Genomic DNA, 20,573 nt, shown 5'->3' on the forward strand with positions numbered 1-20,573 from the left:
GACATAAACTTGGAGACGATGCATCCACCACGTCAGGAAACAAAGACTTTTAATAAAGGAAACAATACTAATAAATAAAGGTTAATCAAGTCGCTCATTCAAAAGAAAATCCAACAAAATGAACAAAACACTGAACAGTAAAGTACAGTACCATAGCACAGATTATTTAAAAAAAAATCCCCCACCCCCACCAAGACATTTACAAATTTTCTTAAAAACTTTATGAGGCAAACATAGACATTGTAAAAAAGCATCGTACAGTAGAGCATTTGTCATCTGAGTATAATTTACAAATTTATTGAAGGATAAATACTCACAGCTGATTATCTCACTTGAGACACACATGTGAAAACTCTCATTTAAACATGTGTCTCTCAGGTGAAGTTCCTGCCCTTTATTTATTTATTTTTTTGTGTGTGTGTGTGTGATCAATATCAGGGATGAGGTGACGACGAAAGCAGTCCATCAATTCATGGGAAACTCACAAATTATCTATAACCGTAAATAACTGTTTTAATAGCTCTGTCCACATCTCCATTGGTCTCTTCTCTGTTGGTGCATCACAGAATAAAAGTCAAGAGCATCTCTGCCGGGCGGATATGGCTACATCAGGCGTTTTTTGTGGAAGAACACTGCTCGGCCGTCCTTCGCCTGCTCTGCGGACTCCAGAGACGCAGAGGCTTCATCAGTAGGGAGCGAACTTCTGTCTCTCTGGCTTTTTGACGCAGTTGGCTGAGGAGATTTTGGCGGTGTAGGCGGCCAGAGAGGTGTGGGAGGGTGCTGCAGGGTTGGGGGCAGGGCTGGACAGAGTCAGATAGGGGATGGACTTCACCCCCAGCAGGCCGGAGAGGGGCATGCCTCCGTACGGGTTGCCCAGCATGTGAGCCGGGGTCAGGCCGCCCATCGTGGCCATGGTGGGTGTGGGGGAGGCAGCTGGGGAGGCTGGCTGGGTGAAGGCCATGTTGAGGTCGACCGGAGTTGCCATGTTCGCTGCCTGGGCTGTGGATTTGGCTGTCTCTAAACTATGAGGGCAGAGATAGGAGGAGGGGGGAGGGAGGAGGAGGAGACAGAGACGGGGAAGAAAATGAAGATTAGTGGATTATACTGTTGCTGCAACACTGAGGGGAGGTTGTGGAAAATTATAAAAGGGGAACTACTTTTTTTGACTGAAACACACAAAAACCACTGAATGGATTTTGTGGAGGGATGGACATTAATCCAGAGATTTTACTGTGACATGAGGTGTTTTTATGACATTTTCACAGATTTCTCCCAAAATAATTAATGGATCTTCATGATAGTGATTCCTCCTCTGTATGGCAACAAATACGGCTATAAGGTAATCAGCAGATAATATGTGTTGAGTTTATAGGGACTGTTGGGCCTGGGCGGAGGTTCGCGGTCGACTGAGTGAGGTCGATTTACGTTTACTGTAAAGTTGATTAATGTTCTTGTTGAGAGTTCTATGGCACATGTGGAAAAACTTCTAAATCCTCTGCTGGTGCAGACTTGTGGGTGAAATCTGACACAACTTTAAGTCAGTGTTGTTTGGGTTTGAAAACTAATAATCAGAAAGTCAAACAAACGGTGTGGATTTGGATTTAAAGTGAGTTACGAACGTAACCCTACACGGTCGGTGGACAGGTTGCATTGTGGGTAATATAGGCAACAGGATTTGACAAGGAGAGGAGTTTGTGGAATTAAAAAAGCACCATTGCCTGACAGTGTTGTCGGACTGGAGAACAGTTACCAGATCTTAACTCAAGGTCGTAAATAGAGTTACTGCAAGGTTTCGTCTTGTGTTGCACAATATTCTTAATATTTTAGAAAGACTCAAAAAAAAAATGAGGAAAAAGAAAATTCATATTCAGAGCCACACTGCAAATACTGAACTCCAAACTGTTACTACGTCGTACAATACAACCACAAGTTCACTTATTCCCAAAAGGCCAATTAACGGCTGCTCAAGAACTAAGTCTCATTACTGCTTATCATATCATAGCACGACCTTTGACCCCTGAGAAACCACTTCTCCCTGTGTTGACTCATTAGTCGGCTGTACGTGCTGCAGGGACTCACCAGGAGGTAATGAGGTACTGGGCCAGGTTGATGTTGACCGGTGTTCCTGTGATGGTGACATGGCGGTCACTTGTCCCGTCCAGCTGGCTGCCGATCTTGATCTGCGCTCCTGACACCTGCCGGATCTCGTTGATCTTAGTGCCCTGACGGCCGATGATGGAGCCGATCAGCTGCAGAGAGAACAGAGGTGAGGGGAAATCGGTCAGTTTGACTGAAACATTGAAGGAGCAGAGGAAACACTTCATGAGCGGAGGTTTCAATAAATCATTGGACGGAATTGAGATTTTTCTCAGAGCTGGATCTGTTATGCTGATGGAAGAGATTCTGATAAGGGCCTAAAAAAAAACACCACGAAAAAAAAGGGTGTGTAGTTGAGCTGACTTCATGCAGACCACTTCAAATATTGCAGTTAGAGTGTTTGTCTGCAGTGGATTGGTCATCCATCATGCATGTCAAAAGCACTTTCCCCCCCCAGAGTCTCCCTTAATTGCTACTGCGTGTGCACCGGTAAAAGAGACGAGAGACGGCACATTTTCCTGTCATTAATCTGAGTGGCTAAAAGGTTATTGATTCCTTGGTGTGGTGATGACTTCCCAAACAAATCACTTCCCAAACACATGCCAGCCAGATGCATCTCTGCGCTAATGGAAAACATAATGGGAAAATAACTCAAATATATAACGTACAGTCCCATTGGCTGCGGCCTTCTCACTATACCGAGAGGAGATTAGACAGAGACACAAGTTTTTATTGCGTACCCACATACATTATCACTTTTTCTGTGCTTCTATTAACCAACCCGGACCCTCAGCTATATTAGTGACAATAGATATTTAACAGGGCCGATAGCTGGAGGCTGCGTATTAGCTGAAGTGAAGGGTGTCAGGGCTCAGCGACATGGTTACACTGCCAGATATATAGTGAACAGGACAGACAGTGATTAAGTACTTGTAGTTTGTGTGTATTGGCAGCTTAACAGCAGCTGACATGGAGGTAGAAATACACAAGGCGCATGCGAACACACACACACACTAACACACACAGTAACACACACTGTGTTCTTGCTGCACTTGTCCCTGCATTTCACATTCCTTTCCTCAGAAGTAAGCAGCCTGTTCTACAATGTCTGATTTGTCACACCGCGACCTGGTTGGTCCGCCTGGCTATTATTGGCTCCGCAGTTTATTCTGGGGGTGGGGTAGAGGTGCGTCTCAGTATGTGTGTGGTATGTGTGTGTGTGTGTGTGTGTGTGTGTGTGTTGGGTGGGAGACAGCTTGAAGCCCAAAGAGCAACTCCCATCTCAGGAGACAATGGCCAGGACAGCCCCTCGAATCACTGATAACGTCTCTACCCCACTGGGACCGAGACTCCCCACTGGCCTCTGGCCTTTTACACCAGCTGTCAATAGATACCAGCTGTCAACCCCTCGCCCACTTTGGCGAGCATGACCTCATTCAAAAGCATTCCTGTATGAACCACCTAAAAACAAACACAAACAACCTGAAACAACACTTTTAAAATGCTACGAGAGCTCAATAAATGACACAGGAGACACCAGGCGTGTGCTCGCCCCAAGTGATTATTCCTTCCTAAGCATTCGAATAACGGTAACACTGCACAGTGCGGCTGGTCGACAACTATAAGTGGCCTACATATTGTTGAGTTCCTGCTGAGGCAGTCATTTGAAAGGACACAGGAAGAAGGATGGGTTGGTGAGGGCGCAGCCATTTTTCTTCTGGCTAAATCTTCCTTGCGCAGTATTAGAGTGCATCCTGCTGACTGGGTGTAAGCAGTTTCTCAATGCATCTGTGTGTGTGTGTTTGTGTGTGTGTGTGTGTGTTAGTGTGAGCACAGAGCGGGATTGTACAGTGGTTGAGTGTGGCCAGCCTGAGGGGGGATGGAGGGCTGAGGAGGCTCAGTCATGGCTACAAGTCATCTCTTCTGGAACAATGGCTGGAGCTTACAGCTGTCCCTGTCACGTACAGCACTGGACTCCCTCATTCCTCTGATGCATTGTGCCACTCGCCATGTGGGGCTTTACTTGGAGGAGAAAAAAAAGCCTTCGGGCATTTGAGAAATGTTGAGCGGTTGTGGCGGATATATCCTGTAGAGCTGAGTGAAGCCTTGAGTAATCAACGCTTGTGCCTTTGTCTTGTTTATATTGTAAAACAAAGAGACATTAATGCATTGTCTTCGCAGATATAACTTTAAGAGAGTCACACTGTGTTTGTCCTACATCGTTCTATTTTTTCTTATTGTTCACAAATCCCATGACAACAGTGAACTGATCCTACTAACAAGTATTGAGTATGAAGCTCGGCCCTGATATGTTGTCGTTCATTCCTCTGTGACACAAGCCTCTAATATTTTCCAAAAACAGAATGATGCTCCTTTTTCACCCAACATGGCCGCTGTAGAGTCACTCCCATGAATCCTATCTTGCTGCAATAAATACTTTGAGTGCGTATCCCTCCGCAGTTGAAAATAGTCCCAGACAAATGCACAATCAGCTCTTGTTTGAGTAATGTCTGCTGAAGACTACAATGCCCGGCTGTTTGGAGAAATTACTGAGCATTTTTAAACAGTTACATTTTGAAAAGTTAAAGGATTTAATGAGCTTGAGGAACGCTTTGTTAGTTATGTTATGTCCCTTTGTTCACATTAATACAGACAAACACAGTTGTATCTTTGAATCGTCTGAATCTCCAGCATGTCGCTCTTTTGAAGGATTGTGGTTCGGTTATTACACCAGATAGCAAAGCTGCGGCAAAATGAAATCATAAATTACAAATAGCTTCATTGTGAATTTGGCTTCATAAGTGAGCTTTCGTTATTATATTTCTAAATGAAATTCGAAAAAGAGGGGAATTACTGCGATTTATAAACAGACGCACACCATGTGTTAATATCCCAGAGATCATATGAAGGGAAATGCGTTCTAACTTTATTGTGAAGAAGTGAATCTACGCATTCTGCCCTCGGATTGAGACGACGTTTCGTCAAACCCCGGAGAAGCCTAAGTGAAGAGGGAAAGGATCTTTGTCTGTTTTCTTATTGGCTGTTTTGACAGCAGACAGCGTCTAAGTAGGTCAGGGAACATGAGAGGATTTACTGAGCACTCGTGGGACTCACTCTGAGGCACTGCAACTGCAGCCCAGACAATAATGCAAAAGGATCCATATCAGCTCAAAATCCCTTTAACCTTGGGTTAGTGGGAGGTTAGAATAATCAGGGTAATGAGCGGGTTGCCAACATGTCTCTCTCGTCTCTTTTGAAGTCAGAGCAGATGACTTTTGCAGCATCTGCATCCGAAGTCACATGCTGCAGAGATGCGATGTACGTGCGAGATGAGCGCTGACACGTTCCAGTTGTTTTTCTCGCTGCTCACTTGGGACCAAACCAACATCATAAAGACAGAAAACTCTCAAGTTATGAGTTTCTTTTTTCTTACATCATTGGGAATAAGCAGCTCCTGAGACGTGTGAGAGTTCGTGTCCATCCCTGAGAAGAGAAAACACAAGCAACAACCGAATGAAAAGGACAAGTCAGATATTTCTTCCTCTCCTTTACTTAGTGAGGCCACACAATCTGCCGCTGTCATACTGGGAGAAAGAAAAAACTTTCAGTGGAGAACTGCCAGATACAGTGAAGCTGTTACAGTAATTTCCATTTTAATGGACTGATGTTTAACACAGCTCTCACTCTTTTCTTTTCTCCCAGTTCTGCGACTCTGTGGAACGTATCATTTCATGTAATAGCTTCGCTCTAGGACCGGGAGATATGAGAAGGCTATAAAGCCTCTTCTACTCCTGCCTCAGTGACACCATCCCATAATCAGTGCCGCTCATGACAGCGAGCGCTATTTCTCACATCTGAAGGCAGGTAGCACATCTTTGACAAGGTACAGATAAGTACAGATAGAGCAGCAACGCAAAGATGGTGTTCGAGTTTGATAATTTTACATAAAGCATTTTAAAATATAACCATGAACTTTACAAGTTAGAGCAAATACTTACTGATACTACTCCCGTACATACCGGGTATGATATTCTGAGCCGGCTGGGCCATAGGACTCAGGCCTTGCTGCATTGACAGCTGATGTAGCTTGGCCAGCTGTAAAAAAACAAACAAAAAGAAAAAAACTTTTGTCTCAGGTCATTGTATAAAATATAAAGCATTAATTTAATATTGAATTATAACATATCTACACGTGGTCGTACCTCTGAGTGTGGAATGCCGTATTGGTTTTGCAAAGTGTAGGCCTGGAAGAGAGCGTCCTGCATTAGGCAAATTACAGCAATAAAACATTACACGTAGGCAATAAATCGGCAGCCTCTTAATGGAAGTGCTTCACTGTCGATACCTGCTTTTCTTTTCCAGAATAAGTTAAATCAGTTTTTATAGTTCAGCCCCAAACGCATACAGACAAGAATAACCATATTTCTCTCATGTGCACAGGCGTCTGTGTCGACGCAGATGTCTTAGTTATGGTTTTAATTGGCCGCAGTTGGGAAATTCATGTCTCAGGTTTCTGCCTTTCGCCCAAATACTCCAATTTTGTCACAGCATCGATGAAAAATAAATGATTCAACGTCTCGGTCCCTGTTATTTTGAATCCCACACAGACCTCAATGTGACAGTGGGACCGTTTGATCAGCTCCTGTGAAAATTGTTGGTGGAACATCCTGAGGAACCGACACGGTTTTGTGAGATTCACACAACTGTTTGATTTTATTTAAACCCATATGTTTAAGAGGGGCTTATACCCAGACTCCACTGCTGTGCTTGTCAAACTATTTATAGCATATTTAAATATTTTCCCTTCTGACCTGGTTAAAATCTAAATATGTTTAATAGGGCTGAAGTGGTGATTTCCCCTTTGACAATAAACTGCTGCTCCTTTTGATGAAGTTGAGAAAATACATAAATGAGAATTTAATCATTGTTATAACACCAAATAATTTGCCTATGCCTGAACAATAATATAATAAAATAATATTATATATATATATAATATTTTTTTTTAAATCCAAGTGTTTGATTATTCTCCATATCAACAGCTTTAAATCCCTGAAAATATATTTAAAACAGAAGTGCAGCATCATTTTCTATAGCAGCACTAATGAAAACCTGTCATCAGTTCATTCAAATTGAAATTATAAGTATTAGGCGTGATGAAAAAAAGTTAAGTGTGTTTTTGGAGCTATTAAAGAGTCTCCTGTGATAAAAGGTCATTTTTTATTGTTGTGAGAAACCTAAATAAAATTTCATTCCTATCTGTTGTCGTATCAAGGTGCCAACGACGTCTAAAAACTAAAAAACTGTATCTCAAAACCAGAGGACATTTTTTTGGCCAAATGAGCATTTCCTTATTAAGGTAATTAAGCTAAACAGATTTTCTAATAGTATGTATTCTTGTTGAGTGCTGTAAAAGATTATTTGTGACATCCTGCCTTCTGCCTGCTCATAATGTAAAAAGCTGCCTAAAATCTGTTTATTCTCCACAAAAAAACATGGTTTATGATTTAATTATGTGGAATCCTAATATCTATCCACAGTAATGAGTGTGGGTGGAGTCTGTGCAGCCCTCCGTCGTTACACTCATTGGTTTGAGCAGACAGCACTTAGCTTAACTCGGGTCTGCCTGACGCCAACAGTCTGCCTACTATTACCAGCATCCTGTAGGGTCGTAAAGTGTGTGTGTGTGTGTGTGTGTGTGTGTGTGGGGGGGCTCAGCTCTTGTATCACTGCATTAGAGCAGTTTTTGCAAAAGGGAAACACACAAACAACAACAATTAGCAGCAATAATCCATCCAGCTCTTTTACTATGTTGTACATTTTACGATCTCAAGCTTTGGAACTATTTTACATATCGTTACCCACAATTACATTCCCTTTGTAATCTCAGCCGGATTTATCAGACGCTGCTGTGTCCATTCTGATATCATGACAGCGTCGGCTATTGCTGTCATGGTAGGAATTCTCCTGAAGCCCAAATGTTTCTGGTGCAGAGCGAGACAGGACTAAAAAAGAGACGGCAGAGCTGCGGCGGCGGTGGCGCTGTGATGGCGTCGTGTTTCGGGTGAGGTTATAGCTCTTATGACAGGCTAGAACAATAGCCGCAGCTTACGCTCAGCTGTTGTTGCTAATGCCTCATGCCAGATGATGGACCGTGTATATTTGGACACGACACACGACCGCCTGCTCTCACTCGCCACTCAAACCCTCACAGCCCTGAAAACTCAGGACGTTTTAAGGGGCCGGTGCTAGAAGCGTGAAGACAGAGAAGAACAGAGAGTTAACATGAATAATTATTTTCAGTTACCTGCTGGAGGTCCAGGCCCCCTTGGGCGACTGAGTACATAGGGTGGGGGGCATATTCTGATGCCTCAAACACCTACAAACACAAAGCAACACAGGAGAGAATGAAATATGTTTATTTATCGGATAAAAAACTTCCAATGTCGTCTTTTTCAGGGTGTCACTACAGATCAAATTTGGGCCGAGCTGCAGTTTCTGACACTTTAACACACCTAACAAGCTTATGAGCTATGACTCATCTGCAGGCTCTTTCTCATTCCACTTAATTTTCCCCTCTGACAAATTGCACAAACATGCCTTATCCCCGTGCCGCTTTCGTTAAAGCCATCTCCCGGTGACCAGAAACTCGCCCAAGGTTTAATTTGATAGCCTATTATGAGGAATATCAACAACAAAAAAAAGAAGGCCATTCCAGACATGGACCAGAGTCTGAGGCAGCACAAACACTGTCAGGACTGCTGACAGCTATGCAGAGTATCTGGGTGGAGGAGACGGCAGGTCTCCAGTCTCACTTGCTAATCTTGTGACCTCCTCCATAGGAGGCTAGATATCTGTCCACTCTCAAACAGAGGGAACTATAGCACTCAACCTCAGCCTCTCTCTCTCCCACACACACACAGACACACACACACACACACACAAACCACCCGATCCCCCACTGAGGAGCACCTACACGAGTCTTGTTTCCTCCCAGTGGTTCGCCATGACTCTGAGGAGAGATTTGATTATTGATAGATCCTCCTCAGATCCCTCTCAAATAACCGTTTGGACCTTTAAGTAAGTTGTGAAGGTGAAGGTGTCACCTCCAAACACTAATCCAGTGGTTCTCAAATGTTTTAGCTGCCAGTCGATGCACCACTTCGGTGCGGACTAAAATATATCTACAAAAATAGGATGAGTTACCATAAAATTTTCAACAGGCAGTCATGGCGCATGAGGCATGAATCTGAATACCAGCAGGTCAAATTTGTCCCATTCTGCCCCCCCCTGAACTCCCAACCCCCTGTTAAGCCTTTATGATGCTACAAGGGGGCCTCACCCTACAGTTTGAAAAGCCCTTTTTCCACTGGTCAAAAACCCACTAACATCTGGATTTTGGATTTTGGACAGGGATGAAAACACAACATCTGATCAAATCTAATTTCATGTCCCACTGAGGGACAGCAGCAAGCAGAAAAGTGAATTCCTCCACTGGCAATGGGAAAGGAATCAATTGCATGTTTTATCAGATTTACCCACATTGGAAAAACCTGTGTACACCCACTAATTAGGTGTAAAACATTTATTAGTCAGGCTATCCAGGTACTGCGGTAAAATCTCATTTGTTTACCTGGTTCCCTGCGATGAGGAGGGCGGCTGGTGAGGGGCTCGGTCGATAGGGGATGGTGGCTCCCTTCGGTGGAGACTAAAGAATCAAAAACAGAATAAGGGTTTAGAGATTGTAATTAATCTTCATTGTTAATTTCATAAAGATGAAAACACATCTTTTTCATTTTTAAAAGATTGAGCCTTTGCTACATTAAATTTGTTTTGTTGAAGTAAACTGCTAATGCCACTGACATTTTTCCTTTCCTTGTTTTTTATTTTTGTAATTAAAGTAATCATTCATTGAATAACTGAAGCAGTGTGGTGAGATGTCTTTGAAGATGATAGCTCTGAGCTTCAGTTTGTATCAGACTTTAAGGATCGGCAGTGGTTTGCCCTCTAGGTAGATCGAGCATCCGAGACAAGGACACATTTTAAGATACAATTCTTTAAACACCAATAAGAACAAAGGAGATTGTGTGCTGTACACGACCGTGGGTATCTTATCGACTAACTCTAGCTTTGGTAATAGCGTTTTGGGGTTTAAAATGTAGAGCATCTTTCTGCTGGAACAGACACAGTAAATTCTTTGTATAACTTTGCATAATTTAAATCTCCGAGCCAAAAGCAAGAAGCCTCTGGTGCAGAATCCTAATGAAACTCGCAAGCCTTTGAAGAAAGCCTTGGAAAACTGGATCAAGCTGGCAATTAGTCAGTCAGGTCCAGCTGCAACGCTAAAACAAAAAGGACTTGTGCACCTCCATGAACACAAAGGCAGAAACTGTCCTTGGGGCTGTTTTTTTTTTATCTCATCTCCTCCTCGCTTTTCTCAGGAGAGCTGTTGTCTTAAGGTGGACAGATTCGGCTGCAGGTTGGTTTGGGTTTCTCCAAAAATACCGAGCTCCGATTGGCCGACCGCACCTCTGACTTCATCATATTTTTCCCCGACGGCAGATTGCATAACAGAAGGTCAAAACAATAAAGAAACTGCTTCCTTTGTTCTAGTGGAGGATAATGCTGCAGGATCTCGTTGACTTCTATGCAACATCACGGTTGGTCACGTAACATAAGGCTGCTAAAAAAATGCATTAGAGGCTGCAGCAGTGGAATAGAAAATAAGTGCATGTTGGTTAAAATGATAACATTACCTTTAATGTAGCTGAAGCAGCAGCGCTCCGACAGGATGTCAGCTATAGGTGTGAGTATTTGAAGTAAAGAAAGGAATTGCATGCTTCCTACCTCCAGGATTACTGTGCAGATGAGTTTGACACACTGGATTACTGAGTCCTGATTCCCAGATATCGTCACCCCTCGCTCAGTGGAGTTGGGCAGTAAATCCCCTGCCACCTGTATCTGAGCCCCGGTGCTCTGCAAGGGATAGGGTGGGGTTAAAAAAAAAGAAGAGAGATTAGTTTGATTCTAGAGATAAGACAAGTAGTGATTATTCTGCCTTTATTATTCCCAAGCCTCCCTGATGGCTTCTTTATTTTTCTATTCTGAAGGACACGGTCTGCCCCGTGGTACGTGTTAAACGTCAAGTCCTGTCAGGTTCCAGATAAGTGAAAAGTCACCCGCGAAAAGAAAATGTGATTCTGTTCATTTTTAGCTGACACATCCCTAATTTAGCAGGTCTGCAGGCGAGGTGGGTGAATTCATCTGCATGTGCTGATGCCGCTAACAGAGGATTTCTGGAGGCCAATGCTGAACTGCACATATCACAAATGTGCCTCTGCAAGGAAACATGTGTCCGTGGAAACAAAACACACAAAAGAAAATCTGCAACTGATACTAATCTGGGACCGCGAACATCATGAGAAAATCCTTCTGAGCTCATAAAATCATGCTGCAGAAGGTAAAGGCTAAAACGAGAGACTCTATTTGTAGAGCGGCACGGAGCTAAAGTAACTGCGTCATACGTCTCTGGCAACAGATCTGATGACTTTAATCCTAATGTTTCAACTGAGCCTAGATGTAGTCAGGAGTTGTTTTTCCCTTTCAAAGCTGCCACTGCTACTGAAGTGATTTATCTTGGCTGCATTTTCTCACTAATTTCCTGCCTTAATGGCCTAAATCCAATTTTAGTCAAACACCGACCTCAGTGCAGACACATGGCATCTGCCTCAAATCATTATTTCCTATTGTTTTTTTAGTTTTTTTTGAAATGTTGCGTGCTCTGTGATAAACAAAATGTGTGTTTTCCAGAATTAATTCTCATTTATAAATAAATACCTGCAAAACTAATGAAATTCCCATCAACCTCAGCTGAGTCCAATCGTGTTGTCATGTTTCTTTGTGTCTCTTATGATACATCTTGTTAGATCTTAGTGAAGGGAGAAAACTATCCACTGGTTTTGTGTCAACAATAAAAATCTTTCACCTCTGGATTATTTAGTGGGAGTGTGAAATGAAGACAGTGATTGGTTAACAGATCTGGGAGGTAGTGGAATAGGCGATGCCGACAAAGGTGGTGAATATTTTAGTAAAGGAAATAGCAGGAAGTCAGAATAACATTGTCAGTGAGAGCATGATGATTTTAGCATTTAGCTCAAAGCATCGCAGCCTCACAGAGCTGCTGACATGGATGTAGACTTGTAATTGTTGTAAAATGTAGCTTGCATTGAACATTTTTTTATTTAATAAACTAAATTACTAATAACGCGAGTGCAACTGTATTTTTCTATTTTATGCAAATTCAGTTCTACACATTTTTCACATACGTGCTCTTGTGATAACTAACTTGATCCCAACATTTCCAGCCTCAAAAACAATACAATTGAACTGTATTTGCATTGGTTCTCAATAAGAGCATCTAATGTGCACCGAGAATATATTGGTGCAATTATGCAGCAGGGCAAAGAAAAAACAGCAAGACTGTATAAAGTGAAATATTTCTCCACTCTGCAGCTTTATCCTGCAGATTTGCTCTCCTCATATTTCACTGTTCGACCAATCTGGGAAATGAGGATGTTGTCGATCTGTGTTCTGGATGCTCACCTCCCTGATTTCCTTTATCTTGGCCCCTCCCTTCCCGATGAGAGAGCCACACTGGCTGGCAGGGATCACCAGCCGCAGGGTGACTGGTGGCTTGGAGCTGATGGTGCCGTTGGCCACCAGTGCAGTGAGGTCCTGAGGAGGGGGGTACAAGAGAAGATTGGTGAGAGTCGGCAGGAATGAAAAAGAGGAGCGACAGAAGGAGAGGGAGCCCCAGAGGAGAGGATCAAATAGCAGGGGTCAAAGTGGAAATGGGGGGATGCACCACAGAGATGGATGGATGGATAGATGGATAGATGGATAGATGGATAGATGGATAGATAAATAGATAAATAGATAGAAAGATAGATAGATAGATAGATAGATAGATAGATAGATAGATAGATAGATAGATAGATAGATAGATAGATAGATAGATAGATAGATAGATAGATAGATAGATAGATAGATAGATAGATAGATAGATAGATAGATAGATAGATAGATAGATAGATAGATAGATAGATAGATAGATAGATAGATAGATAGATAGATAGATAGATAGATAGATAGATAGATAGATAGATAGATAGATAGATAGATAGATAGATAGACGGACGGACGGACGGACGGACGGATAGATAGATAGATAGATAGATGGATTGATGGATAGATGGATAGATGGATAGATGGATAGATGGATAGATGGATAGATGGATAGATGGATAGATGGATAGATGGATAGATGGATAGATGGATAGATGGATAGATGGATGGATGGATGGATGGATAGATGGATGGATGGCAGTTTTTGATTTCTTGATTCATAGAAATAGCAGGTGGGCTTTTGGGCACGGAGCAGAGAAATGCTGTTTGAGTCGGTGTATTGAGAGTCCACAGACGACCACGGGAGGCCGGTCAGTGATGTATATTCAGTGTGGGATCTGAAAAAGTCCTTTAAAATATTCTTTATGAAAATGCTGAATTCTGCATGAAAGGGAGAACATTACGGGCAATACGGGCGGTGAGCAAACCTTGCTCTGAGCTTTTCACTCTGCAACATAAAGGTGAGCCCGGGCACAATGTCTAATTCCTGCTGCTTGCCTTGAGATTTCCCTCTAAAGGTATTCTGAAATGAACCCGAATGAAGACATTTATCTTTTTATATCTCATCTCATCTTTTCTTATTTGTAGAATTTAAATTTTACACGGATCACGTCCATTCAATCTGAAGATATGTCAAGATTATTCTTCATTTATTTCATCCATAGTAAAAACAGAACTTTGCTGTTTTTATAACCTTTAAGCTGTAACTTATATTTAATGAACAGATACGAGTGCAGTATCGATCTTCTCATTTAAATCAGCAAGAAAGCTAATTATATGGTGGCACTGAAGGATGAATACACTGCAATTTAAGAAAACCTATGCAACTTTACATAATTTAAACAAAAAGAAAATGTAATAATCTCGAACCAATCTAACCCCACATGCATAGCATTTAGAAACTAGAACAGCTCTCAGCAGAGCACATACTTCTACCAAGGCCCAACAGCCCCCTTATGAAACCACATTTAAATTCACTTGATCCAGATGTGGATTGGATATGCACCAAACTTCACACATTCACTCCAAAACATGCCTGATTGTTTTGCTATCAAGATCCATAATTAATTTCCAAGGGAACGAAAATGTTGAAAAACAAACCAATCTCACAATTTTAAAGAATCCAGTAGTTTACATACAGTAGTTTCTAGACAATCCTGCTTAATACAAAATAACAAAAAATTTGAAAAAACACATTCTAATGGTTACCCCTGCATATTCTTCCTAATTTTTCTTCTCATTGTAAATAAGCATCTTTATTAAAACTATTCCTTAAAGCTGTCATACTGGACAAACCCTTTCAAGAGGCATATTGTGATAGATTAACTCTCTAATTATACTTTAATTGAAAGGCATAGAACTTTAAATATCTATGACAAGATTTATAAAGATCAAATCGACATATTTATGTCAGATTTTACTAACATCCTGTAAAAAGAATAGGTGCAGAACATGTCTATTTTATATAGAATGTGTTAATTAGGTATTTTGACAAGGAACCGTCTGATTTCTAGAGTGTTGAACAGTTTTTTTCCTAAGCAGGTAGCAGACGTCTTCCTGCTGCTGTGGGTGGAGATTGAGCTTCTAATTAATGAACAGTGTCTCTGTGAACCTTTGAAATGTAAATACATCACCCTGTCTCTCTTCCCGTCAGAGTTCAACACTCAATAAATGTGTCACGGAATGATGTTTTTGTTTTTCAGGTTTGCGTTTGGGGCCAGTCTGCAGTAAAATTAGCAGAATTTGACTTAAGAGGTGACAGTGTGGCTGTGTGTAGAGCCTCAGTGGATTTTACTTATGAAGGGAGCCGTATCATTTTTCCGATAATGTTAAATTTGAAAGCACATTCTGACGTGGCTCCTGTTCCTCTGTGCTCCATGTCTATATTTAGTAAGGCGGATCAGGCTCTCTGACGTCTCGTCTCATTAGAAGAGGAGCACGCAGCTTGTCTGTACAATCAGAAGACTTTCTCGATTTGATCTAAAAATATAAACCACATCTTAACAACTGCGAACATCCCCCCTATTCTCCTGTTCACTCGCAGGGAAAATAGACTCCCAGCAAATTGGCAGAAATAACACAGCGGGTTACACGAGCACCACTTGCGAAACGAGTTGGTGATCTTAAATCCCCGAAGCATATTGTGTTTCTGGTGGGATAAGGATGCAGATATGGAGAGATTAAGGGGCTTTTATGCATGCTGTGCCTCGACACCTGGGAAAAAAAACACACACATAATACTGTCGTGCGTGTCTTGTGTTAACAGATTAATAGATCTCTATCCTTTATATATATATGAGAAACAAAGACAACACAACTGAGCCTGTGTTGCCGTGTAATCATAAACTATGGAGACACAAACAAATTCTGCGTCTAACACTCAGTGGCCGAAAAGCAGATTACTCCCGTTTGTTTTTAATTAAAGGTGTCAGACATACAATAATTCAACTACGGTGGAGGCCGTGGGTCGGCCGAACCCCGTCGCCATGGAAACGCATGGAAGTTTCAGGGTTGAAAAGAGGTGAGTGTGAAAACATCTTTTATTAACACCGCACCGCGCTCCCAGCCAGAGTGTGGAGTGTGTTTACCGAGGGCTGTCGACCTGAGCAGGGAGCACCTGTTTTCAGGGTCTGCTGTGATGCTAAATCAGATGGAGGGCGCTCCTCTCTCCACCGTATTAATTAGCACAGTGATGGACAGTCACCATGGGGATTAATAGCATGTGGATCCTGTCGTCTATAACTCATTAAAATACCATGAAAACATGTACGAATCCTTCTCATTAGCGGATGGAAATTCATGTCGTATGCGCCGAGTGGATTGAGCACGTGCAGCACAATAAAAGCATAAAGGCATTTACTGAATGTGAAATGCCAAACAACTCAACGAGCCGGACAAGCCCGTCCACTTCCAAAACTCCAAATGTTTTCCTTCCATCACTTCACTTCAGAGCATAATCGATAGCAGTAGAGTGCATTAGTGCTAATGTTGAGATGTTGAAGCTCGGGAAATGCTTTTTTGCTTCGTGCACTCTCCCACAAACAACTTATTGTGTCTCATTGTATCCTGATAGATCATTTTTCTACATATAATAAACTTGGTCAGACTCAGAATGACCTTGTTTGGATTGGAGCACTGTCATGGTGGCTTGTTTGAGTGGAGATGACGACATGAGCTTGCGACGGAAATGAGTATGAGACACTTACCTCCTCCAGTTTAAATGTGATCATGGTGAAAGCTCTGAAGACGCTGTCTGTGGAGCCGGTGATGGTGATGATCCTCTCAGGACAGGATCCCTCTGAGATGTTGACCCGAGCACTGCTCTGTGGGGACAGAGGTCAACACGTCACTTTCAAGGAACATTGTGGGATAAACACTTTTTAACATCGTCACAGACACAACATCCTAACCTCACCTAATGGCCTGACATCATCTGTTACCACATTTACCAGCAGCTCCGAAGCTCACTAAAGAACATGTTGTATCTGGATAGAAGCTATAGGAAATCATTGATGGTTGTCCAGGGAGTTTTGTTCTGGATATCTAATTTCCTGTGTGTAATTTCCTGGTGGCCCATGTTAGTGGATATTTGGTATTTTTTTACGTTTTGATCTTCCAAGTTCCATGACATTTTTTGGAGGAGTGGGGGGGTGGAGGGGTGACCCAAGAAAATAACACTTTGAATTGTGGAGCAGATCCAGCCCAATGGGCACATCCAGAAATGTGTTATCACCATCTTTGACGTTGCAAAATAGGGTGTTTTCCCCATTGAATAATTCATGTTTCTTGATGAAAATAAACTGGCATATTTACAGGACTAGTGCCTATAAGTGTGTGACTTTCTTGCAGCTAAATTTAATTCAAGGGAATTGTTAAGCATTGAGATAAGAATGCCATTCTTCGTGCCAGTCTTTATTTTAAGGTATAAGCTAACCTAACTGCAGCTTCGTATTCAGCATAAAGAATGTGAATCCTCTTCTCATCTGACTCTCAGCAAGAAACCAAATAAGCACATTTCCCAAAATGTCAAATTATCCCTTTGTCCTTCGTGTGGTTTGGGTTTCCAGAGGCACAGTGGCTGCAGGGCAACACCCACAGGTAGGAAAGTCAAGTGACATGACGTTAAGGAGGCAAGGCTGACAGCCAAACAGCACATTTCTGTATCTCTGTAAATCTAATAAAGTTTCTCCTCGGGGGGATTGCCCTCAGACGACAGAGCTCCTATATTGCGCTCCGCTCCCTCCATTTTGTGCCCTTGTGTTTGAGTTAAATTCACGTGAGCAGAAACAGGACAGCACTCTGACCTCCAGGCCCTTTTCTCCAGTCTTTCCAGTGCGTCATGCTCCCACTGTAGCTGTAAGCCCTGGGGACGGACTGACAGGATAAGGCTCATGCAGTTGGGAAGTAACAAAGGCCAAAACTGGCAGGCTGACTGGATGAATGGATGGATGACTATCATGGGTGAGTGGTTTATCCAGCAGCTCTGTGGGGCTGCATTGTCCCATGACCTCACAATTCCCCTGTTTATCCTTCTGCCTCATAAAGTACAACATTAAACCTTAGCAGCCAGCGAAAGAATCAAATGTGCCGCCACAGTGTCATCCGAATTACTTTTTTTTTTTTACAAAGAGTTAACCAAGCGGCATTAGTTTTGCTGCACCCTTGAGATTTATAAAGAGGGGAGAACGGAGAAAAGGGGAAGTTGTTTGAAGCAAGCAAAGAAAGAGAAAGGGATTTGGAGAGAGAGCAGCGAGGGGAAGTGTCGTGACTGATGGAGAGAGAGGATTTAAATTGAAAAGGTGCTGTTATTGCCCAAAAGGCAATTTGGACAATGTACACGTCCTGTATGCTTTTCAGACTCAAAACTCCAGGTTTTATTATCAGCTTCCTCCCACAGCTTTATTATTAATACACGCATCTGAAACAAATCCTGACCAGTTTCAAAATGAGCCCTTGAAATTAAATGATGGGTTTCTCTTCAGATTGCCCTGCTTGTAGAAAATAAAAGAGACGTTGGGCTCGGTTTGAGGGTTAGTATCAGAAATAGGGGGCAAAATGGGCTTATTTCAGCTGAACGGCTGCTGACACACGCACACATCTCAACACACTGACTCTGGGATCAGTGAGAACAGGCTTCATACGGTAAATGCACAAATTGACGTACCTCTTCTCGTATTCGTTTCACAGTCTCTCCTTTCTGAAAAAGAAAGATGAAGGACAGCATTAAGGACAGCTTTAATCAGAATCAAATGCGCTCCGTTTGAAAATTACAATCGCATCAGTGTCCTTGATGTTCCGAGTGAAACCTGCTAATACGAACCCGCTTCTGATTAGAATTCATCACAGAGAGTTTGCACTAGAGTTTCAATTTGCGATACATGGCAGCGGTGGCCTCTGCACTGCTGTTGAAAAAAGATAGGTACACCTGCCCTGTAATGGCTGTAGATTCAGTGTGTGAGACGAAAGAGCATTTTGTCAGACTTCTGTCACAGCTCTGATTGGGCTTTCTTCTTTTCCTCTCCCCCATTTTCTCTTTTGGCTAATGTCCACCCAAGCCGCCGCACCCTTATTTTTCCCCCTTCGTGCACCCACTGAGACTCACTTTCTTACAGGAGCATCAAAACCAGTATCATCCAACACCCTGGGCTACACCGTTATTTATGTTACGCTGCAGGAAAAGCTATTATTTGTGGTCTGGTGTCGGCCCTCTATTGATGGGAAGGAGATGAGAGGTTTGCGATAGGAAGAAAAAAATGCTTGGAGGGTGGAGTGGCAAGTTATTAGTGGAAGTGCTGCAGATCAAGTGCCTCTCTCTGTCGAGCGGCTCGGCGTGAGCCAAACTCATCTCTCTCCTCCTCCCTCTTTCTCTTTATTCTCAATCTCCTCCGAGATATTTTGATTTCCCTCACACGTCGAAGCATCCATTGTGATGTCTTTCTTTTCAGCGCTCTTTACGCATTTTGTTTTCATCTATTCTTTTCTTTTATTGATGTGTGTTGTATGTGTTGTTTTCCAGGGAACACAGTGCAGCAGGGCCCTTCCTAACAGACGCCGAAAGTGCCCACAAGGGGCCGACGGTAATATGTCTTTGGAGCTCGGTTTCAACAGGAGGCTTGCAGTCAATGCACTAATGTTTTTGTTTGATGGATTACTGTGTTGCATTATGGGTGGTGGGGGTTGTGGGGAGGTCTTAAGAGGGTTGGTTTTAGGGCAATTAGATTTAGGATGGGGATGCTCAGAACAAGAGGGCTTTGTGCTCTGTGTTGATTTCAAGACAGAGGGGGAAATTATTTTACAACAGCTTATTATGAATTCACATAAATAAGATTTGTGGCTTTGCTCGATGGATATTAAGTGTAGATTTGCATATCTGACACAGGTGTAGCATTTTAATACACCTACCTGATCTCAATACGGATTTTTCATCTGTCTTTATGATTAATACATATATAAAATCTATAATATGTCAAATATATGCAGTATTTTGTGTAATAGAAGGAAAATAGGACCTCTCACCTTTCCTATGATGCTGCCAACCTCCTAAAAGACAAAAAGATTAAAGTATTTATTTTCAAATGAAAATATTTAAAAAAAAGCATATAATCTTGATAATAACCTTTCATAATTCATCATGCCTTTTGATCATGAAGCTGTAACAAATGTGCATAAAAAAGGCCCAGAGAGCTACATTGGGCAGTCATTCATAAACAATGCGAGCAGATGGCGTGTACCTTTCCATGCATGAGCAGTCGTAGTGTGAGGGTCACTCCCAAGCCCCCGTCTGCGAAGTCCTGCTCACAGTTCATAGCGATGTGGGAGTGGCATGCAGGAAGACGCATGAACAAGGCTCACTCGCTGGTCACACTGTCACACGAAGGCCAGCGCTCGTTCTCTGGCTCTTCAAGGTTCTTCAGTGCTGCTCTGAGAGAGAGAGAGAGAGAGAGAGAGACGGAGAAAAACTTAGGTTGGTATAAACTGTCAAGTATTTCAAAGGAATTTACTCAGGATCATAAAACACGACTGTTCTCTGAAGAAAGTCATAAACATGTGCATTCATGCTCGGCTTACAATCACGATGTATCTCATAGAGTCACACGGGACTCCCTTATCAAGCAGCATCATTATTCACTGAACACCATGTACCACTATTAGAACTTATGGCAGTGTTCTAGTTTAGTTCTCGGAAACCACACACTTGTTCTGTAGTTAACTGCGCTGTTGACTGAATGATAATTTCCCGGAGATGAAAGACATTCAGCCGAAGAGAGGACAGATAAAAAAAATCAAAAGAC

General features: G+C 42.4%; 1 protein-coding gene across 1 annotated transcript; it reads right to left on the reverse strand.

Annotated features, from left to right (window-relative positions):
* Positions 1-685: 685 nt before the first annotated feature.
* On the reverse strand, positions 686-20,087 carry LOC133005440 (poly(rC)-binding protein 4-like). Its single transcript, XM_061075117.1, has 12 exons — positions 20,013-20,087; positions 19,798-19,821; positions 18,446-18,478; positions 16,488-16,604; positions 12,700-12,831; positions 10,945-11,073; positions 9,731-9,805; positions 6,300-6,341; positions 6,117-6,192; positions 5,531-5,580; positions 2,080-2,249; positions 686-1,022 (listed from the first exon to the last, which is right to left on the reverse strand). Exons 1-12 carry the CDS (start codon positions 20,085-20,087, stop codon positions 686-688), a joined length of 1,260 nt encoding a protein of 419 aa, XP_060931100.1.
* Between the last annotated feature and the right edge of the window lie 486 nt (positions 20,088-20,573).

This window comes from Limanda limanda, chromosome 7 (assembly GCF_963576545.1).
Source record: "Limanda limanda chromosome 7, fLimLim1.1, whole genome shotgun sequence".
In the NCBI taxonomy this organism is placed as follows: domain Eukaryota; kingdom Metazoa; phylum Chordata; class Actinopteri; order Pleuronectiformes; family Pleuronectidae; genus Limanda; species Limanda limanda.